General features: G+C 34.8%; 1 protein-coding gene across 1 annotated transcript in view; it reads left to right on the top strand.

Annotated features, from left to right (window-relative positions):
* Window positions 1-1,605: 1,605 nt before the first annotated feature.
* LOC140327390 (atrial natriuretic peptide receptor 1-like) overlaps window positions 1,606-26,575 on the top strand; it is a 55,001-nt gene continuing 30,031 nt past the window's right edge. The window contains exons 1-14 of the mRNA XM_072406780.1: window positions 1,606-1,744; window positions 2,256-2,361; window positions 5,794-5,926; window positions 7,463-7,586; window positions 9,876-9,980; window positions 13,911-14,013; window positions 14,983-15,128; window positions 16,338-16,410; window positions 17,994-18,135; window positions 21,100-21,186; window positions 21,463-21,606; window positions 24,093-24,214; window positions 24,885-25,026; window positions 26,226-26,274. Coding sequence (XP_072262881.1) covers window positions 1,691-1,744; window positions 2,256-2,361; window positions 5,794-5,926; window positions 7,463-7,586; window positions 9,876-9,980; window positions 13,911-14,013; window positions 14,983-15,128; window positions 16,338-16,410; window positions 17,994-18,135; window positions 21,100-21,186; window positions 21,463-21,606; window positions 24,093-24,214; window positions 24,885-25,026; window positions 26,226-26,274 — 1,530 coding nt within the window. The 5' untranslated portion in view covers window positions 1,606-1,690. The remainder of the gene's footprint in view (window positions 1,745-2,255; window positions 2,362-5,793; window positions 5,927-7,462; window positions 7,587-9,875; window positions 9,981-13,910; window positions 14,014-14,982; window positions 15,129-16,337; window positions 16,411-17,993; window positions 18,136-21,099; window positions 21,187-21,462; window positions 21,607-24,092; window positions 24,215-24,884; window positions 25,027-26,225; window positions 26,275-26,575) is intronic.

The raw sequence follows: 26,575 nt of genomic DNA, 5'->3' as shown, positions 1-26,575 counted from the left end.
TACAAGATGCAAATAGGAACATGGCACAGAAGTTGGGAAAAAGTCTTGTGTCATAACAGGCAGCATGGTGGCTTAGAGGTAAGTTTTCTGCCCTTTGCAGCACTAGATCCCAGGTTTGAATCTTGGACAGCACATTATTATTAAACAGGATAGCGCCAACATATTACGCAGCACTGTACATTAAATAGGTATTGCAAATGACATGATACAAAGAGTGACACAGGAGGAGGAGAGGACCCTGTCCTGAAGAGCTTACAATCTACAAGACGAGATTTGTATATTCTTGTCTTGCACTGGTTAAAATAAAATAGTTAATGCTTAATGTAAGGTCAGTGGTCTCACCTATCTTATTACCTAATAATACTTGTGTATAAAAGAACAGGTTGGGATGTGGGAAATGTAGGAGCTGCCTTTCTTGATTATTTTATCACTGAGTAAGATTGAGGGCTGTCATTGTCATCTGTACTCCTGATTTGTTTAGTTGTGGTCCTATAACAAATATGGAGGCAGTAAAATGTAGACATCTGTTGTATGTACCAGGCCAGTGCTTTATTTAGTAGTTACACAGGTTAGAGGTTATTCCGGTATGGGACACCAAATCTCCTTTGCACTTGGTGTTTCCACTCAGATCTGAAGAAAATCAGAGGAAATTATTTTCCTCAGACGCTCCCAGGAGTGGTGGCTGAAAGAAAGTCTGGGTGTGCAAGGAGGAAAACACCAAAAGCAGAAAGTATATAATACAGATTGCATTTATTCTGTTATATCATAAAAAGCCAATGCACTTCACTGATTCAGCAGCCCCCTATTCACAAGGGCTTGGTATTACAGAGATCCTAAAGATTGGTCAAATAATTCAATTTATTAATAATGCACTTTATAGTGGTGACACCAATGTTTACAGATTTCACCTGGCTTCATCAAGAGGGCGAGTGCTACTGTTTTTTTGTGATACAAGAGTCTGAAATAAAATAGAATGTAAGCTAATATAATTTGGTACTGGTTGTAAAACAAGGATAGAATTTAAATCTCTTGTAATTCATCCTTTGGAAACATTTTTTTTTTCATTTTGCATGGAGTGGGGTAGAATTGGAACTTTTTTCTATCCGTGTCCTGGAAAATTTACTTTCCAGAATTTACTGATCCAGTTGCAAGCAATCAGTAAGACAGAATGTTATGTGCAAGTTCTCAAATGGGTATACATACAAACATAAAAGCTAATTTAATACAGTAGTTAAGAGTTAAAGGCTCAGTATGGTTTTATTACCATCCTACTCTGATGATTTGGGATCTTCTCACATCTAGTCATAAAAAAAGAAATCCCCCCTCTGCAATCAGAGACTGAAAAAAAAACTTAGCAGTGGTTCTAGTTATAACTCTGCTACTCTACAAAAAGTCTGACAGGTTCCTTGCAATGAACATTTGCATTTGTGCTTATGTCCACTAGATGGCGCTCACGTTGAATGGTAAAATAAAATAGACTTCTTTGAATGTAATTGATTTTACAGCTGAGCACATCCAACTTTCTTTTTGTACCCTACAATAGCCAGTCCTAAGGGAGAAATTAGAGCAGCAAGAGCAAGAACAGCATCACATCTGGCTGTGTATCTCAGGCACAGCATCATTACCAAAGAGCTCCCCCAGGATTCCAAAGTAAATATCTAGAATCTGGGATGTAATAATCTGCTCTGCTATGAAAGGCTTCAAATCATTTCTTTTTCTGTTGCATCTAATTGGGAGTTTAATGGTAGGTATATCTACATATTTGTTTTCCGTGCTATACCTGCTGTGTCTATGTATGTTTAAATGTTTTATATCCAGGAATATCCAGTTAATTGACACAAAATGTATTCAGTGTTTCCAAATATTTACATATATATATATATATATATATATATATATATATTTATATGCACATGTGTACATAAAAGTAAAATGTGTTCCCATTAGACCTTTTAATTTGTCATGTCACAAACTTTCCAATTTTGCTGTTCACCTGCAAGTGTTCACATTAAGGAGCCAACCATTACGCTGATATACAACCCCAAAAAACCTCATTTAATGTGGAAAGTACCAGTTTTGTAGAACTTGATGTCAGTAAAAACACAAATTACATCTACAAATCCTAGTAATGCACCTAAGAGAACCCTGAAGTCTGCTATATCTGCAAATGTTTAATTTGTGAATAATGTTTGGAGAAACATATTTTGTATAGATTTTTATTCTGATTTATTAGAATCATTTATTTTGGTTTTTAGTTCTTTACATTGGAAGAAATTAAAGGCTGGCATGACTTGGATAACACAGAGTATGACTGCTGGCCTCTGGAGAAACCTGATGAAGTAAATATGATAGATTGTGGAGGTAAGGCTGCAAAAAGCATGCTGGATGTAGAGATGCTGATGCTGCACATCTAGGCAGAGCACATGATCTGCTCTCTAATAAAAGCAAAATAAACAATTTGCATTTCATTCTAATTTTACAATATGTACATATTACAAATAAGCATTATCTGTAATGAATCTGCAGTGTCATTATTTATTAGGACTTTATCTCTTATTATAACTGCCTACTTACTATCTGTTCTGGTCGCTGTAATAGTTTATAACCCTAAAGAGAGAAAACATGGACCTGGAAGATTTGCCACCAGAGGAATAGACTGAATGTCAGATTTGGTCTTTTTTTATATAGCCTTGTTACTCTTTGGTCAACCAAATGCATCTACTATTTTTAATCTCTTTTTAATACATTTCTTTCTCTTTCTGTTTACCTTCTGCCTTTTTCCACTACTGCAAATTCCCAAAACCCCAAAAGTGGGTTACTCACAGTAAGAACTTTTTCAGCAATGTGGCTTAGTTGTGGTCTGACAGGGGCAGTGTTGTCACCTATACCAGGAACATGAACTATTATCGCAGGATCGGTAGGAACATCTAATTAGGAGTTTATTGGTAATACTTGTTGGTCTCTGGTCAACTACACACAAAATGCATCTACTATCTTTCATCCCTTTCTAATACATTTATTTCTCCTTCTGTTTACCTTCTACACTCTTCCACTATTACAAATTCCCAAAACCCCAAAAGTAGGATTCACAGTAAGAACTATTTCAGCAATGTGGCTTAGTTGTGGTCTGAAATTACCATGGGAATTGGGGCTTGAAGGTCTTGGTTTACATTGTTAGTTGACATCTGACCTTCTTTGAATAGTGCCTTTGGAATAATTGCCGTTAGATAAACGTGTTATGTTTGCACCCCACATTTTCAGGAAGTCTGTTGGAATGTAAGTAAATACATTTTCAATATTAAGTGAATTAATATTTAGGTCTGGTATTCTATATGCTATCATTACCCTCCTAGAGCAAAAAAAAACAAAATAGTGAATAAATTTAGGATGACATTAAAAGATTTAATATACAAAATGAGATTTGATCATATTGTCCATAGAGCTCTTCTATCAATACAAAGACAAGCGAGCACTATTTTTTAAACCTATTTTTATTTATGTAAAGGATACACAGGTACAGTAGTTGAAGCACAGATAACATCCTTATGTGTTAGGTGTTACTAATTTGATATAGTTCATATATTACAAAATCAATACAAATGACAAATAATATATCATTAGGCATGTGTATACAAAACAGGGAATCCTTAGCCACATCCCATAGATCCATTGATTTCACCATAGCACATGTGAAAGAAAACAGTAATTGGTAACTGCGTGTGAACATTCTTTTAGGTTTCGATTGATTTTAATTGTTTCAAGTCTTACTAAAGATATTTTGATCAAGTTTTAGAAAATCATGAACTTTACTGAGGTTAGACAACATTATTAATAGTAGTTTAGCAGTAGAATGCCATGTTTCTATAATAATAAAAGAACATATAAAGTAGTTTAAAATGACTGAGCTTGATATAAATTATGTTGATTCTTTGTGGTTTTATCCAATATTAATTTAAAAAGATAAAAAGACCTTCAGTTAAAAAAACGAAAACATTATTATTGATCTGTCCTGCTACCAGTTTTTTTATGAGGACGTTAAGACATACATGTACTCTATGATACTTCCTTTGCAACCATATGTGATCATTTTACAAATACAGATCATTATATTAAATATAATGGGCAGAAAACATTATAGATTGTTTCCACTTTTGATTTTGAGTTGTGATAATGTTTATTGCAATATTGTCATGATTTGAATTCAGAACTTGATATGCTGATCACACTCAATGTACATTGCTTTTACTGTATTGTATATTTTAAACCAATCATTTGGACAAACATATATGGCCACTCCTGCACTGTGACATTCCACATGGTAATAAATGTTTTAGCAATTAGATCTTTCAAATTAAAGTCAACTTTTTTCTTTGTGTATTGCATTTATATGCTTGTGTTGCCAGTTCTTCTTTTCTTAATGATTTGGCAGAGGGAAAGAAATGTTTCTATATGTGTAATTTGTATTAAAGTACATGTAAAAATGGAAAACATTTCCTAAACCACTGTTTATCATAAACAATTGAATGAATTGATTGAATTGATTTGATTGAATGAATGAAACAGGTTACCACAACTGGGTTGGGAAGTAGGTAGGAAATACATGGGACACCAAATGGTATAGATTGCTGCAAGATTTGGGAATCTGTGAGTCTGGGTATGGTATGCTGCAATGAATAACATTGATTGTCTTATTAGTTGCAATGAAAATGACCCAAGCCTTTGTTCTTTTTTTACCGAATGACCAATAACCATGGACATATACCATACCTATTATACATTTACTAAAATCAGTGTATTATTTTGCTGGTTTTTCTTCTTATAAAGTTTAAGTCACACACTGTCCATGTGTTTTCCTCCCTGTTATGTTATATTCCAAGGTTCATTTTAAGCCTTTTCTAAGCATTGCTACACTGATCACTGGCACTATATTGATAATCAGGACAGGGCATATAGTACAATCTGGGGGCTTTATACTTTATACCCTAGACTTAAACTTTTTCTTACTTCTGTAGTCATTTACATGTACTCCAGTGATGGCTGCAGATTTTTCTCCTGATGGTGATAATGGTGGACTATGCATATTTGCACAATATGTGTTGAAAGGGCCACCCGTGTTCTCCACCAACAGTCTGTATGACAATGTAACAACACAGAAACATATTTGGGAGACAGGGGTAGTGTTGTCTCCTATAACAGGAACATGAACCATTATGGCAGGATTGGTAGGAACAATTTTTATTATAAATTGCAAATTTTGTTATTGGGCATTCAGATTACGCACTAAATATAGAAGATCTGCTTTTTTACAGAATCGCCATTACCCATACCAAAACCTTGCACTACAATAAAAAAAACTCAAAAAACATATCCTCATTTTAGTCAATAGTTGTGACAAAGTTCTAAAATATGCTGAGTAATCCAGTAATCCAGTGTTGTATTGTGGATCCTAGAACTACCAACCATCTAAATGGGTTTATATAACAGACAAATAAAACGTTAAAATATAGGGTATATTTGTGCACTAAGAAAAAAAGTTGATCCAGGCCCATTTAATTATCATATAAATGGTAAAATATTATTGACTTTTCAAATGTTGTTTCCTTTTTTTAAAAATCTTAAAATCTTAAAACCACTTTCATAAAGGTTAGACTTCATGATCCTGCCATGTAAGTACTTGTTCAGGCACCTCATGGTATGGGGTGATAACTGTCCTGCAATTAACTTTAATGCATAGAGCATGCAGGGAGCAACTCCATACTCTGTATATAAAATGTTATGTAATATATTCTCCAGGTCTGGAAATGGCTTGGGTGCACAGACCACCAGTGAGGACATACAGCGGAGAGCCCTTTGATGTCATCTACTCCGTTTCAGCGTCCGATGAATTTTATCAGTTTGCAGTAACCAAGGGCATTCTACCACTTAGGTATTCTTATTATTTTTTTTCACTACAATGGTAATAATTCTGTTAGTGGTTATAAGAGCTGTAGAGGTGGTTGGCTAATCCTATTTGGTATAGATATTGGTAATTGAATGTACACCACTGACTTAAGACCTTGCCTAAGGTTTTGATGCATGGAATAATTAAACCTTAATTTATTTCAAACACCAAAACATTCAATTAATTTGAAATAAAGGCCAAAGTAATAGTTGCATAGGTTCACTAATGGTTAAAACCCTGCCAGCTTTTTTCCCCTTAACTTACTTTGTGAAAACTACCAAACAGCTTTATATATTACATAATCCAATCTTCTTCACATACCTGCCTGTTTATCCCATTTTTAAATCAGTTGTTGCTGGAAATGAGATGAATTACAAAATCACCATACAAAGTAAAGTTTTTGAATGCCTGTATTGAAAATGTTTGCATCAGGTAATAAAATTATAGTGTAACCCCATTTATCCTACTAATACCTAACACCATATTGGCAGCAATATGTTTAAAAAAACATTTGTTGCCGTCACCAGGATCAAAAGAGACAGTAAATTAAATTCATCTATATGCTATCAAACTGCATTTAATTTGATTTTGTGCTCCAAAGAGGGTTGGTTATGAATACAGCAACACTGAATACCTGCATTTAAAGGGGACTTAGTATTAGAAATATGATTTTATGTTAGTGTATGCATGCAAAGTAATGTATAAGTGCAACACTTCCAGTTATTACATTACCTCTCACAGAGACCATAGTACTTCCCCTGACAAAATCTTCATCTACTTTTCTCATAAGAAAGATGGGGCCATCTTTGTTCAGGCTTTATCCAGGATCTCATCTTTCTCCGGGATTAAGATACTGGTTGACGGATGACACAGTCATATGATTCCTGGTGCAGTTCACAGCTGACACAGATAAATCTCCACTCCAGCCTCTCACCTTGTGACTTACAAAGTTACAATATTTCATTGTATGATACCTGCCTGCAGCAAATTGAAAATTCCATCAAATGTATTTTCCTAGAGCTCAAGGACTGCTTTTATTAATCAATCTTGGATTTTTTTAAATGAAAAATTATACTGTTGTATATTGTGACATGAAAGGAATCTATTCATGCAGACCTTTAAAATTACTAAAAGGTCCACTGGGAGAACTTTATTTAAAAATCAATAGTTATAGCATATTGTCAGAGACCAAATGTTAAATTGTACAATAAAAATAATAGTTAAAATATTACAATTTATTGGCAACTCAATAGACTGGAAATGTAACATTGGCTTGCTTTTTGAGGCATGTTATTTATTACATCATTTTCCATAAATGCAGTATCAATATAACTATTATTAGTAATGCAGTCTTGATTAAAATAATGTTGATGCAAAGAAAAAGAAATCTCAGAAGGCTTTATTTGTTTCAATGAAATATTTTCTTTATTTTTAAGGCAGAAATGTGGATTCAAATAATGCTAAAAGTGAACAGTATATTGAGGTGATCATGTGAATGATTTCTGTATGTGTATGTTTAAGAGATGCTGAGTCTGCTAAAAGGTTCTGTGAAGAACAAGAATGTCCAGCCAACTGGAAAGATGCAAATGGGGAGAACTGCTGTGTCCATCATGCTAACATCCATTCCTGTCCCCTTTCCTTCATGGTAAGTACACAGGCCTTGCTGCATGATGGAGTGCATTAGGAAAAATAGGCCAACACCTGGTGTAGCATTATGCTGTAAGTGCAGAGGTACATAAATAGTTTATTTATACCCTATAATGTTACTTGCAAATATAAGGTGTGCTTCTTTATGTTACATCGGTAGGATGAGCTTTTATTATAAAATGACATTCACAGATTGTATGTTTAATGCTTACCCAAACTGGCACATTCTCAATCTCAATGAAATCTCAATGAAAACAATGTGTTTCCTTGAAGCTGCTCATATATATATATATATATATTTATTTATTTTTTTACAATATATGATCTGTTTTGCCGTTTGATCTGTTTAACCCTTAAAAGGTTTTGTGTTGTTATCCATGTTCTCAGATTACAGATGACATACAGGTGGATGACACCTCTTTCTTTGTTATAAGAAATACAATACTAACACCACCCTGCCCTTAGCTTGCTGACTGGGCAGTAAAGGAGCAGCAGGAGAATGATAAATTCAGCTCCTGGCTCATTCTACTCCTGCATCCTATCAGCATGTTTCATTCCAGAACATTTGCATTCAGCTCATCTGATCAGATACATGTCCTTTTCTAACCTAATCTGAGCGCTCTTGCTGATATCTAGATACATTCAGGTCATTACACTGCTTGCATTTAAAAAATTAAATTCAGGATCTCAGACAAAAAAGACAAATTCATAGATTAGATAATTATAACATAACAGTTTAATTTACCAAAGCATTTCTATCCCCGCCCATTTAGTCATGGTGTTTGCACAGCGCTGTCTAGCAGAGCAAGAAAATTTAAATTACTTCCGCTGCCATTAAATAAAATTACAAGCTCTGGCCCTCACCCAGCCTGTGACTGGACAGCAAAAGGAGAAGCACCAGCAAGCATATCTTTCTGTCATGTTGCTTTCACTGGCTTTTATCAGCATGTTTCTTGTTGGCACATGAGCATTGCAGCACAATCAGTTGTCTTCTTGTGCTTCTTTCCCTCCCCCAGTCTGAGTTGAGCTCTACAGAGGTCAGATTCAGGTACTTACACAGCTTGCATTTCATAAAAACCTTTAGTGGTGTGTTACTTTGTGTTTTATTATATATGCCTGAAGTTTTGTTTTAATGATAAATGAATAGATAGAAAGCTGCATGAATTTTTTACCTGTACTCCAGGCATATAGTTAAACACCCAGGTAAAATACATGTATGGGGATTGTTTTACCTACCATATGATTTGATATGGTGTAATATGTTCTATCCACTGGTTCACCTGCGATTTCCCGCTTCTTGTAATTTCCTTGTGCTTGTTCACCTCTCTAAGCAGCCTGTAAAGGTCTGCTATTAGACATAGACAGCACAGTTGCAAAACATATTCATGATCAGAAAACAGATTCCCAGGGTACATGGGTCAGCTTTGAGAAAACAGGGTTTGTTTTAGTGAGAAAATGTCCCAAGTGGGGTCACAGATAGAAACAATCAATATAGAGAAGTCATCCTCACCATTTTCCATTTAAATAACATACACAAAAATAAATGACCTACAAAAGACATACATAGGAGAATATAAACGTTAGTGTGTTTGATTTCAAGATAAAACAATATCTATACAATATACAAGATTATAAATGCTTAAGTTGTATCTCCAAGTTTCTGCAAGTGAGGAAAGACAAATCTTTATATACTGAATATATATTTTGTTAGATATTCTGATAGTTTGGAGGTGTGCAGCTTTGTCTATTTTGCAGTTGTATATGGTTTCAGTGTGATATGTATAGATATAATAATGAAGGTTTGTTTTTAAACTAGACTGTATGTTGGAACCAAAACCCTATTGTTCCTAAAATAACAATCTAGAAACAGGAAACTAACAGAAATGTACACCTCCCAGCTTTATTCAAAAACTGAAAGTGGTTGCACTGCCTAATGGCCGTCAATCTACCACTGCCGTGCCATCAGCGAGCTGCTTATGATTAAAGCAAATTAGAGCATGTCAATGATAAAATGGCAGGCAATGCCAGGCTTGGTGGTAGATCCCAATTTCAGTACCGTTCAGTTTCTTTTTAAACCACCGCCTGAACAAATGTCTCAATCGATTTGTTGAAGGAAGCTGTGTCTACCAGCAGTTGTGAACAAGGCAATTTTTAAACATGCTGATGTGCATTTTACAATTCATAATGTTTACAATTTTAAAAAATTTAGATAAGCATTCAAATTTATTTCCATTTATTTTCTAATCAAGCTCTAATCAAGCAAACATTTTCTGTTAAATTACATTAGGGAAAAGGTGGAATATGTGGACCTTGGATACCGGATGATGGACAGATTTTCACCCATACTTTATCTACTTCTGGAAAAATGACACAAGGGAATTGGACTGCTAAGGTATCAAGACATATTGTATACACATATTGCCCATCAATGTAACCTTTCCAGACTGTATTCAAAACTACACAAACATATGATTTTACATGCTCTCAGCTATGTGTCCTACTGGCAATTGGACTTTCAGAATGCTATTATGCACATTAGTATTTGGTATGAAAATCATAGAGAGAGAGAAGCACATCAAGTACCTATCCTACATATGTAATAGTAATTAGTCACATTCACTTGGACTTGGTCTTGTAATGTTAAAGATGTTTTAAAGCTTTCCGAGTTTCATCAAATATCCCATTATGTATATCTGTTTTAACATCTCTACTCAGCATTTGACAACTATTCACACCTTGTAATTTGAAGGTTTAATACCAATGCAGATTTCCTGATACCAAGGATGAGATTAGGTGTATAGGGCAGGGTGATTCAACAACTTTCACATCTCCTAATCTTGGACAATCAACATCTACCTTGTCAGATTCTTTGGTGTTTGCATTAAGATGTTTGTGTTGTATGGATATAAATGCTGGGGGATTTTCTGGTGGTGGAACTGATGAAGCCACTTGTAAAGCTACTAACGTATTCCATGTTACAGAAAAAAATCCAGTTGAATGTGCATAACTAATTCTTACTACATATATACCCGGATAAATGAGAACCCTTGCAAACATATCTTCACTCAAATCTATACCTGTATTGTTGTTACACATTTAATATAAGATGTTTGTTTTCCCTTGCCATCAACAAAATGTGAATGTTTGTCCTTGGGCAACATAAATAATAATACAGAATCTCTTCATAACCATAAAAAAAACAGGATAGGTAATAAGTTCCACTAAGGTAATAACGTCACTGTCTATAATTGCATTACATTTATCAGAGAGGTACCCATGAGTTTTAAGATTAGTAATTTTGGGCTTTGCCAATCTGCAGATTATAAAGTAAATATTGAATATACTTGTATGTAAATCTAGTTATTTACAGCAAGAGGTAAAAGAGCCCTAGGCCTAAAACTCACATCTAGTCAGTGGAAATCCAAATTCCCTCCAATTAACCAGAGATCGTTTTAGTTTCAAATATCCATGAATATAACATGAATATAACATCCTAGATTGTAAGCTCTTCGGGGCAGGGTCCTTTCCTCCACAGTGTCACTGTCTGTATTTATCTATCATTTGCAGCCCCTATTTCAGGCATGTCAAACTCTAGCCTGAGGGCCAAATTTGGCCCGCCAAAGGAACTTTTTTTGGCCCTCAAAGGAATTCTAAATATGAATTGCAGCTTGCCCGCCATTGCATTGAAATAGTGCCGCTACTACAATTCCCGGCATCACTTACGTATATAGTTCAGTGGGCTCTCTGCCTATGCGTGGCACCACATTGGACTGTTTTATAGACGCACAGAATTGTAGTAGCAGTGCTATTTCGGTGAAGAGGGAGTTCCAGCCACTCATAACATTAAGATCCACATTGGACTGTTTTATGGACATAGGGAATTAAAGTAGCAGTGCTATTTCTCTAATATAAGCTTGTTCTAGATTGAATGTTAAGCAAAACCTCTTTATTTCCATATGAAAAGGTTTTATATCTAATGAGAAGGAAAAACTTCCTCAATTTTTTCAATAAATTTCAAGTTTGGCCCGCAACTTTGTCTAAGGCTCTCTGTGTATTTGAGTTTGACACCCCTGCCCTATTTAATGTACAGCACTGCGTGATATGTTGGCGCTATATAAATCCTGTTTATTAATAATATTATAAATATTAATAATATTAATATTAAGAATAATTAAGAATCATGCCAACAAGCCAAAGTGAAGGACAGTCTCACTCGGGGGTCTCTACATTAATCAGGGAATATTTAGGAATCCTATTCAAGCAGTTGGGCATGTACCTAAATTAACAAAAAGCTAGAAAATGAACATGACTGCAGCAAAACAGATCTAGCAAACTAAAAACCCATGACCCCACCAAACCAATACCAATCCACCCTTGTACTTTGTTTAAATAACCACACAATAATATTTGGGTAAATGGCCCATAGGCCTTTAATTACAACAATTAAATATTTAAATAAAATATAACAATTACAAATCTTCAATAAAAACCATAACTTAAAATAAATAAAGTAAATAACCAAAACGTATATTAACACTTTACCTCATTAAACATTAATTAACCTTATTGCAAACAATTTACCAATTTTAGCCTCACAGGTTGCTGGTCCTCATGGCCACCCAATTACATCGGTGGTCTGCTTCACCATAATAAAGGTATATATATTTGCTCCCAGCTGCCAAACCTCCCAGCTCAGGAACTACATAACCTTTCTTTTACCAAATACCACCAACAAATATTATTAAACCAATTTCAACAAACCAATGGGGACTCCAGACCATTGACTTGTCCCCAATTCACCACAACATTTTATCAAATTACAAGTAACCCCTTAGGACCTTTAACGCCCCATCCCATTAAGCCTAACCTAACAAAAACTTCAAACCCACACCTTTCTAAGCGAATGACCTTTCACCTTCTCACTAACTGCCTAGACTTAAGCTACGTACACACTTCCAATTATTATCGTTGGTAAACGAACGGCAAACGATTCTGCACGATATCTGCGAACGATCGTAAAGCACCGATCCTGTACATACAGATAACGACACGATCGTTCGCAGATATTGTACACACGATAGATGCGATCGTTTGAACGATACAGGAAGTGACGTGCACCACAGGAAGTGAGCGAACGTTCGTTCACCGCGCATGCTCACACCATGGACGATCAATGAACGACCGTACACACGATAGATGGTCAACGATCGTCGTCCAATCCGATCCGCCGGTCCGGTCGTTCATTTCCAACGACTATCCTCGTTCGTCGGCGTCGTTGGTTACTTTTTTTACAAACGATTTTTGCCCAATCGATCGTTCGTCGTTCATTTCCAACGATAAAAATTGGAAGTGTGTACGCAGCTTAAATTAACCCTTTGCTAGCCTGCTTTCTGTGTGCCCAGTCATTCCGGCCCTCCTCTATGCTCCTTTTACTTGTTCGCTCCAGGCCTGACTTACCAGAGAATGGCTGTGGGACAGCCCTAATCTTCAGGAGATACAGTTATATACCTATTCTTTTAAATCATTCAGTCAGACTGTTTTCAACATGTATAATAAGGATGATCAGGTGATTTTCAAAATTGTTTTTCTGTGAAAGAAAACAAAGTTTTTCTATGAAAAACAAATAGTTTTTCTATGATCATAACAAAGTTCTTGTTAAAAAATGTAGGTCAACATTTTCATTAAAAAAAGAAACATGGTGGTAATACTGCATTTTTAATTATGTTAATATTCATAGGACACATTCCATCTACAAAAATTTAAACAATTACGATAACATTTTTAGGGACTATTTTAAGGAAATCTGACTAACTTGTTATTATTATTTGGATTACTAAACCAGAGTGAATAAGCCAAAGAACTATTGGAAAAGCTGTCAGTCTAGCTATAAACTATATACAGCCCAGAAAAAAAACATTTAGACCCATACATAGTACATAATTGCATAACAGTTACTGTAAAAAAGAAAAAAAAAATTTATTACCCTTCTCTTTCCCAAACACTTCCTACACCTCGCAATTTACTGTGCATGTGCAGATTGTGACCATGCCCTATGTACATCAAGGTTAAGTTATGGTGTCATCTCCTGTTTATTATTTATTTAATTATCAATATTTCAAATCATGCCTCAACTCTCAACAAGACTTAATTTTGTGATAATATAATGTTTCCCCTTTTCAATACCCATGCATTTTCCAGAAATTTTCTTTGAAAGATAGCATACTTTGTGAAACCTTTGGTGAAATTAAATGTCTGTTTCACTCATCACTAGTGTATATAAATATAATAATTTAGTTTTTTGTGTGTTTACATTTATTGTCAGGTTGTCTTAGTTCATCCCGGTGTAACATCCTTAATCGCTCACATTAGGGTTGGAAACATGCAAGTTGCACTGGAGGCTAAAACTTTGGTTTTACCCATAGTAGGTATGTTATAAATATAAATCCTATTTCATTGTTGGTCATAGATAATGCATGGTATTTTTTATTAGTAGCTTACTTACAAGACAACTCAAACTAAAAGAATAAGGTAAGAAAGGAGTTCAGATCACTGTTGCAGTAGTAGAAAATGAATTTCCAAAACAGTTTATTATGATTTTTTTTTATAACAAGTATAATATTGGACTAAACAGGCTATTTTATGTGGGCCTACACTACACTATTTTTTGTATATATTTATCATTAATTACATTTTGTAATAAAGTTGTGTATTGATTTTGTAAAATAAAAGCGTGAAAAGATACAAAGCTCTTTTCTGATTTTGCTTCAGATGTTGTAAAGTTTATTGAACAGTTTTGCTAATACCTATTTTACAAACAGTTCACTTATTTTAAATACAATGGGCCTGAATTAATAAGGTTCTCCAAGACTGGAGAGGATAAAACTAACATGGGGAAATCTGGGTGATCCATCAAACCAGAAGTAGATTTAAAAAAATTGTTTGCTGTTCGCTTCTAAATATTTTCAGATCTAGACAAGTCCATGTCTGGATCCCTCGGGTTATCCCATTTTAGTAAACCTTTGCTAGTCTTGGAGAGTTTTAATAAACTAGACCTTTTGCTCAGATCTCTAAAGCATCACTTCAAGCAACCAAATTTGTTTTAAATGCTTGTTGCTTGAGTACACTGTAGAAGCTTTGCATTTAAATCAGTTTATTATTCTTTGTGATTGTTGTCACATTGGTTTGCATGCATTCTGTGTCGGTATTAAAGCAAAGCAATAGAAAGCATCAATATTGAATGCATTAACCTAGTTCCTGCAGTGCACTCATATGTTGTCTATGTTTATTCTGTGTTTTTTGGTACAAAATATGCAGACTGAGCCTTACTAACAAATACATTTGTATTACTGTGATGTAATTGTTTTCTTGCTCATTTAATATGTTTTAATCTCCAGTGTGTGGCAATGGTTTGTGTGAAGAAGAAGAGTTTTGTGCTACATGTCCAGCAGACTGTGGGGAATGTTCGCTCCCAAATGATGTTCGAATGGCCATTGCTATACCAGTGGCAGTCATTATTGCAGGCTTTATTTTGTCTGCTATGGTAAATCTTTAGTTTTCAATAAACATTATTTCATCATTTTATTCTTACTTTTTTCTGCATGTAGATTGCAATGTAAATAATACTGTTTTATTCTATAGTGTACTCAGTAAGATCACAATACAGAAGTGGCTCATCTCTGTGCAAAAAGCTCCTCCGTGTCATTTTAGTACAATGGTAAATGAAGTTAATATTCAGTTTTGCTATCAGTCCCTATCCGGGCAAGAGTCCTCTGATATGTGCTGCATGTGTACATAGCGGTCAACCCTCACCTAGAAGCTGATAGGAAACCTCTTCAAAGTATCCAAATATGCTTAGACACAAGGTATCCCCATTATAAGGTTTCCCCTCTCTTCCACTTCTGGTGACTACTAAATTTTAGTGACAATATTCACCAGGGCAAATAAAAAAGCTAACAGTTTTACACCTCTATACCACTATATTAATACTTATTTAACTATTTAAATAAAATAAATATAATGTTTTCAGTCAAACATTAAGGAGTAAAATATATTGAGGACCTGGCACAGAATTAGGTAAACTAAAGATACAAGGTCCTTTTATACCCTATTGATTTTTTTAATTCAATATGCTACTAACTGTTGTGTAAACAGTGATGTGTGCAATACCCTACCTCCTTAGACCCAGCTTGTGCAGACAGTGTGATCTTTTGCTAACTTAATATAATCCAATGGCAGCTTAACTCTGCACTAAGACAGAAGAGTTAAATCTAACATTTCAGTTTTACTTTGGTTACATGCTGTACAGAGGATGTTCCTCAGTCTTTTGACATTGAAGACATTGACTTTCCCTAACCCCATCCATTAGAGGTGATACTAAACTGTAGAGGATTGTCAAGCCAGAAGTCCATAGCTAGTGAATTATTAGGATTAAACAGGAGTAGTGAACAGAGGAACCTACCAAGGCACAAAAAAACAGGTAATTGTGGCAGCACATTATTAGAGAAAGCATATTACCGGCCCCTAGTAAACCTATTATATTGGGAGCCAGAGGTGAGCACAGCTGTTGTCTTTAATAGACCTAACTGCCAGGTAGATTGCTTACATAAAAAGTATTTTGGTATCCTTCTACACAAAAAGTTTTAGAATGTTAAGCTAACAAGAACAACATTTAAACTGAAAAGAATCTAAAATTGTGTTACTTTCATTTACATAAAGTTTTATATTTTCTTTTTGCTTTTTATTTATTTAGTGGTTTCAGTATCAAAGGCAAAAAATGTTTTGGGATGAAAGCTGGATCATCAAGTACAGTGATATAAAACAAGGTATATATTTGGAATATGCAAATATTTTATTTGCCCTGATTTTAAATGCATTCCTTATATGTAAAGCTGAAATTCTGCATATGACCTTTTGTATTTCCATAAATGATCTTAGTCAGCAGCCAGTATCTATTTTCATTGACAATGCATTTGTACATGCATGCATATCCTTGTCTTTTCTGAGAAGACGCAGGCTACAGGAATGACAAAAAAATGTCATCAAAATCATATAGTGATAGTCCATGGTAATGGTGTTTATTTGTTCCAGTGTTATCACACACAATCTGTGGTGTCATATTAATTTCTTCAGAAATGTCATCCAAAAATAACTAAGATGCATGGTTGACCTGTATGATCTTTGTAACCTTGATAGTGTAAATCTTATTATTATTTTATAAACCACTCTTCCTGGGGGGGTGACTATAGAGTCACATATAAGCAGCTGAGATTTTGGTATGTTTTCACTTACCCAAGGAACGTAGAGCATCAGAGCCTAAATAAGTATGTGCTATGTTCTAATAGAGCAAGTGAATTATGTACTGCTTGCAGCGTTAACATTTTGTACCTGGGACTCCTCAGAAGAAATGTGGGAGCATCTTTATGTAGTATGCAAAGGACACTATAGCAAAAAGTCAGAGTGGGTAGGAGATGGTATGGTTTTAGGAATAGATGCTCTATGGTTATGGAGACGAGGAAAATTCATTCTAACTGCACTGTAGGTAAAAGGTAAGGTGCCTGGGCTGAAGAGTGATGAGAGTGCAGATGAAGGGGGAATGGTTAATGAGAATGCAGCTAACATTAGGGAGGAAACAGATTAGGAGAAATGTAGAGATGTAGAACAAGTGTAGGCTGTGTGGAAACCACTATGAGTGGAATGATCAGGTGTGTTGGATGCCAACAAGAGGGAGAGCTGAAGCCCAAACTCCCACAATTCAGGTTAGTTTAAAAGAGGCCCTGGTTGTTTGCGCTGCAAATGCAGGTTTGGGGGAGAGGTGGGAGAGACCTGAACCCAATTGAGCATGCATTTCACTTGTTGAAGACTAAACTTCAGAGAGAAAGGCCCACAAACAAACAGCAACTGAAAGCTGCTGCAGTAAAGGCCTGGCAGAGCATTAAAAAGGAGGAAACCCAGCATCTGTTGATGTCCATGAGTTCAAAACTACAGGCTGTCATTGCCAGCAAAGGGTTTTCAACCAAGTATTAGAAATGATTTGTGTAAAAAAAAAAAGGCTTTAGTTCCTCACATTTTTATGCAATTTTTTTGTTCAACCAACTAAATTAAAGCTGAAAGTTTGCAGTTCAACTGCATCTGAGTTGTTTCATTTTAAATTAATTGTGGTAATGTACAGAACAAAAATTCGAAAAAGTTCTCTCTGTCCAAATATTTATAACTAACTGTATATGTTTATATATATATATATATATATATACATATAGAGAGAGAGAGAGAGCTCATGCAGTATAAATATATATATATAATGTGACTTACAAAAGTATACTTATAAGTGCATTGTACCTTTAAACATAGTCTGCCCTTTTTAAGTGCCCTTAGGACACTAATCTTTAAACAGATTTTTTATCTTCAGATCATTCCACAGCTCAGAATCCTACAGGAAGTACACTCCAAGCTGCCAGCGCCTCCAATGGCAGTTGTATCACTACGTTGAGCTCCTGCACTGTGGCTGTCGGCACTTCCAGACAGCAATTCTTCACAAAGACTGGCAGATAGTATGTCCTTATCAATCTTATTTTCCTATCTCTAATTCTGTACAGAAATTCAACTAAAATCTCTTTCCTTCTTGCACAGTTATTAGTTCTGTTCAATCTGATATACTTTTGTTTCTTGGCAGCATTATCCTGACATTATTTGAAGAATCCATTAAAATGTAAATAATTGCACACCTAGAATAAATGTTGGGGCATACGAAGAAATATAAAATGCACCATATCAAACGCAAATTAGAACAGATAGATCTAGATATATATAATAAATGAGGTTTTACATTTACATTATTATTTTTTATCATTGCCTTACACACATATGTATTACTGGTAAAATTGCTGTAATATTGTAATGGATTTTGCATTGTTCATTAGCATTGTTATTTAGTTATCATTCATTTTTGTAGTCCATTTATCCAACTGTCTTCTTTTAAGTTCTTCCTATCAGCTTTTTTTCTGTGTTTTTATCGCTTCATTACTTGTACAATGGTCCATATTAGCTTTGGATGTATGCATAAAGAAACTTGCTTTGACAAAAACAGATGATGCCATTGATGAATTTGCCTTCTTAGATTTCTAGTTCCTGGTTTCATTGTTATCATGCTGACCTGGCTCAATAAATTCAGTCAAAGGGCCTGATTTAATAAAGCTTTCCAAGGCTGGAGAGGATACACTTTCATCAGGGAAGCTGGTGATCTAGAAAACCTGAAATGGATTTTTCCAAAGTCATTTGCTAGCAAATGTTTTAAATCCTGGACCAGATCTATTCCAGGTATTCTTGAATTACTTGCTAGACTACCCTATTACCTAAATGCTGATTCTTGTTTGCATTTCTAGTTACAAGGCTAATGTATAAGGGAATGTATGTAATTGAATAATAGACAACTTTGTATTACCAAAGTAGACACAATGCTGAAGTATACAGTAGAGTACAAGTACAGGAAGTCTACAAAATTGATTTACTGCATGTCTCATACCATACATCACTACCTTCCACAGCTGACATGTTATTCTACTGTTTACCTGCCCTCCAATCTATATTTCATGTCAGCAGAATTATGTACCGGTAAGTGTTATATATCTGAGTCTGAAAACACTAACACTTTTTGCTTCCATTTATATTAAGTCATCAGTCATTTTCAATGTATTGTACTGTTCAAATGTAAAGTACACATAACAATATTTAGCATGTAGGACATGGCTCCAACATGCAAACCTATACATATAGATCTTATACATGAAATGTCCAAGTGATGGGAAATATCTTCAACAGAGACACCGCTTCCCAATATATCCAGGACCAAGCTGGAGTTGAACATTTTTGAATGTGAAGTTTTTGGTAAAGGAACTGTAATACATCAATTTTCAGAGTTCCACCGAACCTAAAGTTACTATTGGAGATTGCTAGGGGTTCCTTGATCTATAGCTGACTGACCTCTTAAATGACGATGCTTAAAATTTTATGGGTATAACGTGATGTCATAGACCGTTTGCTATCCGTAAGGGGGCTTACTTTTTATTGACTCAGTAAATTCAAGGATGCAACACAGAGCTCAGATATCCAACTACCCTGATGAAATTGTGCATAGTAAATTAGTTTTTATTAGACTGATTGGTTTTGGGCAAGTTGGGCAAAGGCAGTTTCTTCTAATTTACTGGACAATTGAAAATTGAATTGAAAAAAAAGTGTGCAAATACTTTCACATTTTTTCATAATTGCATTTGCATTTTTTTTGTGTTCTATATCAGCCACATAGATAGGGAATTGTTTTCAAAGACTTGGCATTGTGTGGACAAACTATTCATAGCACTGCAAAAAAAGTCTGAATCTTATCAGTCAAAAGTGTTTCAACAAACATGTGATGAGCCTCCCAAGCAATAAGGCCTGGGGAGGTATATTTTCTGTATATAATGGCTGTCATTGTAGACTAGATAGTGCAGACATAGAGAACAAGCACAACATTTTGGTTCAGTTTACTACAGGTTCGGCAAACATTCAATAAAATTTGCTGCCAGCACAACCTTAGCATGGCTCCAATGGAAGTCCCACAATTTTTTACTTTGCAAACCGTTTCTGAAAGTTGATTGTGATGGGCAGTGCTGGGAACCAGTGCCAGCAGCTTAGCCAATTGATCAGTGATTGTTAGGGATGGTAACTCTCCTCACAACTACCATTCAGAAATTGGTTCACAAGGTATAAAACCAGCTGGGAGCGATGGTTACTATGAAACCACTTTGAAGTTCATGGAGTGACAATGTCCAAAGCATTTGTCAAATTTTGTAACCCCCCCCATCCCTAAACAAGCGGTCTTTTGAATCCCTTAAAATAGTAGTTACAAAATTGTTATTAATTTGAGAAAAGAAAACTCTAAGGACAGGTAATCTAGCATTCCCTCAAACTTCCACCTTCCCTGGTGGGAATCAATTACTGCCATTATAAAAACATATTGGAGTTTCTACCAGGAAATGTCAGAGAGAATGTTAGATTCCCTGTTTTAAAAAGGAACCCTAAGTGTTTTTTTATTTTATAATTCTCTTCCTAAACCTTTCTAAACCACTTGAAAGAAATGTTCTGGTCAATTGTAGGGATTATACTTCCTTTCCCCAAGGGTTGAAATTTCTTAGATTTGGCAAGTGAGAAAAAATGGGTTAATAGTAATTAGAACATGTGTATTGGTGAATTTGCTGAATTTATTGGTAAAAATGTGTTAGAAGTTTTTTTTTTTTTGTTTTCACAGTATGTCTAGACAATATTATGATGTTTCTTGAACAACTTATTCCCATCAAATGTCTAATAGTTTAAGCATAAGCAAAAATCCTCCCAACTTTATAAAGTTAAAAATCTCTAGGTAAAATGACAGTGGACTGCGGTGAGACTGCTGAATTTGGCAGTCGCTACAAGAAATGTGCTGCTGAGTATTTCTATAACTGAAAAACAAAACAATGAAAATCACTGTTCTCCTTCTATAGTGATGGCAGGATAGTGGCTATTAAGAAAATCCCAAAGAAGACATTTACTCTTTCAAAAACTATACGGAGAGAAGTAAAGGAAATTCGGTAAATGTATGCTATATTCTAGTGCTAGAATGGAAATAGTTTAGACATGTTATGTAATATTGTGTTTTGTGTGCTGTGCATATTTGTTTATGAAACTTATACTGATAATTTCCATTATGTTAGTAGTAGTTAGTAGTACTGCTCATAGTAACCAATCATACTGGGAATCAACAGAAAGCTATAAACAAATATTCAATTTAAAATTTTATTTTTGAGAAGTAAGCCATAGAATATAGTGCTTTTTTACTGGAATTACATAATTTCTCATATTTGTAGAGATCTTGATCATCCTAATCTTTGCAAATTCATTGGTGGTTGTGTTGAAGTTCCGAACGTGGCTATTATCACAGAGTATTGTCCAAAGGGAAGTTTGCATGATGTACTGGAGAGTGAAGATATCCCACTAAACTGGGGTTTCAGGTAATCACTTTTGTGTATATATTTATACAGCTATAAAGGGAAGTTCGCAGATTAACTGCTATTTCTTTGTAATAAACAGTATCTATGTCTATGTCCATGTCTATGTTAACAGTGTCTATGTAAACCTTAGAACTGAATGTAGGATACAACATACTAAAAGAGTTAACCACCAGACAGCTTCATATGCCAATGGTTTACCTTCTTTACTTTTAGAATTATTATATTAGAATTATTCTTGCATATAAAACTGTAGGTCTAGCTGTCACCAGTAGCCAAGAGTAATTTGGCTGTTGTCACATACAGATCAAGCAGGTGTTGGGCAAGGTCAGTGTTATGCTCTTTTTAATAAATTACATTTTTTTGGAATGTTTTTCAGAATATAGAGCACATAACAATAAAAAACAGGCAAAGCAAAAAAAAAAAACAATCAAAGATACAAATATGTCATTTAGTTACCAGTTCAATACTGTGTATACAAATAAACATAGTCATTAAACAAAGGAGAGAGGGAAATAGAATCTACCAACAAAATAAACATAGCAACAGGGCAAATCAAAACTATTAGAGCCTACCCGTGCATCTAGGATGGGTTATCTAGGAAGACCATTGTGCGTAAAACCAGATGGCCTGGCCATTATTGTAAGCAAACATCTTTTCAAATTTGAATCTATTACAGTCTATATTGGAAATATTGTAAACACCTACCCTACACCAAAACCTACAATTTGTGTCTGCCTGCACACAATAAAATTAAAACCTTAGTTCTTTATAGGATACTTTCCAATCCCCAGGTTAAATAAGGATTTGGTTTCAACAGAACTCATGTTTGCTAAGCGAGGAACTTAACAATAGCAGACCAAATTGCTTTGTTATGCTCCTTCTAACAGAGTACAGAGTAGGAATAGGTGAGCTTTAGCAAGTAATATGACAGAACTAAAGAATTGGGGATAGTGTCCAGTTTGTTCTGTAGGTGCTCAAAGTCAGTGTGCTTTACAAAATAAAGAGGGTATGCCATTGCTCTATAAAAATCCCAGATGCCTAGCTGTCATATCGGTCCATTTGCTTTAATATTTTAAGTGCCTAGCCCTGAAGATGCATGCAAATAAAAACTAAAAGTTTTTACAACATTCCTGATCTACATACTTGCTCCAGGTCTGTGACTCAGATAGTGCTAAAACCAGAGACTGGCATACACATTTGTCAGCCACTTACATCATTGTTTGTTAGCCACATCATTACTGTTTTATTCTGTAGATAATATAGTTAAAATGTATCAATATGTATCCTACTTGCAGATTACATAAAAAAAATACTGGTTAAGAATGTGCATAAATTCAAACACCTACTGACTTACATTTTTCCGGTATTACAGTGGGGGGATCATTACATGCCAGTTATCAAGCCCTTTTAAAGGAGGCTTGATTCTTAACTTTTTTTATATTGTGAAGAATACAGAAAAGTAGTGTTCTACTCTGCGGGAGAGAGATGTGGATCTAGGAATTTATGTGAGCAGTATGTGTAACTTCCTACCATTACGAAAGCTTATATTAAGTCCAGATTTGAATATTGATCCTTTAAGTCAAGCTCAGATTTATTGTGGGTCTTCAAATGGCAATTATGTCAAGCTGGCAACTTGAAAATGTTATTCTGGGATTAAAATTGGTCCTTAAATTATGCTGTATTATCTAGGATTTACTTTATAATATACTATATACTAAAATATTTGTGATCTGATCTGGAGTTATGGATATACATTTATTTAGCAGCACTTTTTACCTTGCCTATACCCAACACAAACTTTTGCATAGCTCATCAAAATTTCTAAGTTATGAGCTGTATCAAATGAAATCAAGCAAAATGGCAGCCCCCTGTGGCCTCCCTTCAGTAGACTTGCTAATTGTAGCAGAAAACTGCAACAGTGCAAAAAAAGGAAACAATATGAAGTGATGGCAGAAAACAAAACCTGATAAAAATATTGTATTTTACTGATCATGGCATCGTTTTTATTGGCATGTAGGTTTAGGAAAATATATAAGTTGCATTTGAATCCATGCCAGGTAAATTAAAATATAAGAAACTAATAATAAAAGCAAGGTGAGCAAAACAACTAATACATCAAAACATACTTGTCCTTGCACTTTGTGTTGACACATCACCCCATTGTCTCTACAGAGAGCCTGCAGTTGCTTACTTAGGGATCCATTAATGACCTGTGCTTCAAAGGGAGCCATACAGTAATGCTTTGCATAGCAAAAGGTGTGCTAATCTTTACAGTTATATATTGTTAACTTTGTTTGCTTGTATACTTGTATTATGAGTGTGGCTATATGTGTGATATATATTTAAATATATTTGTGTGTAAATAAATAAATAACTATATATATATATATATATATATATATATATTTCCAAATGATCAGATTGGTGGTTATTATTTTTAACATTCCTAAATAATAAACATCTAAAGAATTTTCTGCTGTGTTCAGGTTTTCTTTTGCTACTGACATAGCAAATGGAATGGCATATCTACATCAGCATAAAATGTTCCATTCACGGCTTAAATCCCCAAACTGTGTCATTGATGATCGATGGGTTTGTAAAATTACAGGTGCGTAAATTGTTTTTGCTTTTTTTCCATTAACGAACAATTCAATTCAAAGAATGAACTTCTAATACTACAAAAGAATGAACAAGTGTTATTCAAATTTGGTAAACATTCTTGTATTCATTGCATGTATTTGGGTAAGAGGTCTGGCAGTTGGTAGGTAGTAATCATAAGTTGTGAAGACTGTGTTGCATTAACATGTTGTTTCTGTGGTCTTCTGAGGCTAAAGAAGCCTAAAAGTCTAAAGGAACCAATAGATATAAGATTATTTTCTTTCAAACCAGTTAGGTATGGCAACCACAATGCCTAGCACTATTAGTCAATCAAATGACAAAATGACAAACCACAAATGACAAAAAAACTGACCTCCTATCAGCTCTTTTACAATATAATATAAAACAAAAATGAGAGTAGATATTACATATATGTGTCTGTGTTTCCTAATATAGTGGCCACTTGGTTTATATTCACCTGCAACTAACAAGGTAGACAGTAATGGTAGTGTAACAGTTTAAGCCTAAAAATAATTAGTTTCCCTTGCATTTTGGGGATACGATAGCTACATTTGATCACACATTACAAAAATGAAACATTTTTTTTATTTTTGATTGGTTCTTCATAATGAATCCATGAATATACTCATTCAGTCATAATCATAATATCTTTTTTTTAGATTTTGGTTTAGACACCTTACGTAAAGCAGTTTCTGTAGATGATTATGAAGTATACCAAGAAACTTCCGTTAAAGCATACATACCATTGGAAGCTCAATCTGTGTCCAGCCAAGGGAAATCTGCTGAAGAGGATATATATAGGTATTAAAAAGACAATTTTGTAACTAAAGGAGGTTCTTCCATGTGTGTACGAGTTTGTTTGGTGGCCTGATCTGTATATAGAGCAGAAACAAAAAAAGTGAAAGACAGGATTTTTTACAGCAGTAGATATAATGATAGATACAAGTATTTATTTAGTGAACAAACATGTGGTCTAAGCTATACATAGCTCCGCTGTGCTAGAAATTCTGCTAACACAGTTTGTCTAAGCTATAACATAAGTCTGTGATCAATTTACAAAACATCAGGCAGATATATAGGTAATAACTATATGTTAGCAAATACAAATATTCAGTAAATTGACAACTCTTTGTATAGCTTTCATCATGGTGTGACACTAGTCTAAATCAGTGATTTTCAACCAGGTTTTTGTGAAATCCTATGGTTCCTTTAAAAGCTGCTAGGATTTTTTTTACCAGTGGCTGACTAACATCTCATAAAATAGTGCCTTCATATTTCCAGGGCCACCATCACTTGGCAGAAAATGCTGAGAAACCAATAAACGTTTTAACTGACTGTTAAAGTGGCATTCTGTTCCAATAGTGTATGGGGGACATTCTTCCCAAAGGGCATCCAATGCAAATAGTATTTCTTTTTGATTATTTATAAGATAGGTTCCCCAAAAAACAAAAGTTATTTTAGGGGTTTCTTAGGAGTAACAATGCTGAGAAAGGCTGCTCTAGAGGTTTATAGGTGTTCCTTAAAGTATGCCTGATTGATCTCCTATTTGATGATGCCTGAACATTCTGGGGCCAACACCAACTTGTAGAGCCAGCTACATGACTTAGCTACATGATGGTTTTAGTTGTCTGTATACATGGTAATCTAGCCACCACTGCAATAGGCAGGGAATGGGGAGATGCATTCTTTCCACTGCCAACCAATTTAGGAGGTGTTTTCCCCCAGTGACACCCAAGAAATTAGTTTAAGTAGGAGTTCCCCAAGATCTGTTGCCTAAGCTGAAAAAATATTTTAGGGGTTCCTCGGGGGTATACAGGTTGTGAAAAAGTGGTCTAGAGAGCAAAATATCTCTTAATAAAGTATCAAATCTGCACTTATACCATTATGACAAAAGTATTATTTATTATTTTAACAATAGTTTTTACGGGTAATTTTTGAAACATGTTTATATTTTTAATAAATTGTGAATAATTAATGTTGTCAATTATTGTGCTTTTCAGCTATGCGGTTATTTTACTGGAGATAGCAATCAGAAATGACCCTGCATCGGTAAGACATTTACTAATTCTATCTTAATAGATCCAAAATGAACCTTACTTGCTTTCGTGCAAAGTTACATACGGTATAATACATACCAGTGATAATATATATTCTATGCACACACTTGCTTTTACAATTAGATTGCATTGTTAAGTGTTAGCCAGGATAAAGACATAAGCATTATGTAAATATGTCCATAAGCTACTGGTAGTTCCTGAGTTAAGGACACCTGACATATGGACAACTTCTAGGTACAAATTGGGCTTCCCTGCTGCTTGTGTGCAGGACAGAGGCTTAGGGGGGGGGGGGG

The sequence above is a fragment of the Pyxicephalus adspersus genome, chromosome 3 (assembly GCF_032062135.1).
Source record: "Pyxicephalus adspersus chromosome 3, UCB_Pads_2.0, whole genome shotgun sequence".
Lineage (NCBI taxonomy): Eukaryota > Metazoa > Chordata > Amphibia > Anura > Pyxicephalidae > Pyxicephalus > Pyxicephalus adspersus.
The sequence above is the reverse complement of the archived record's forward strand: the minus strand, read 5'-3'. Positions and strand labels throughout refer to the sequence as shown.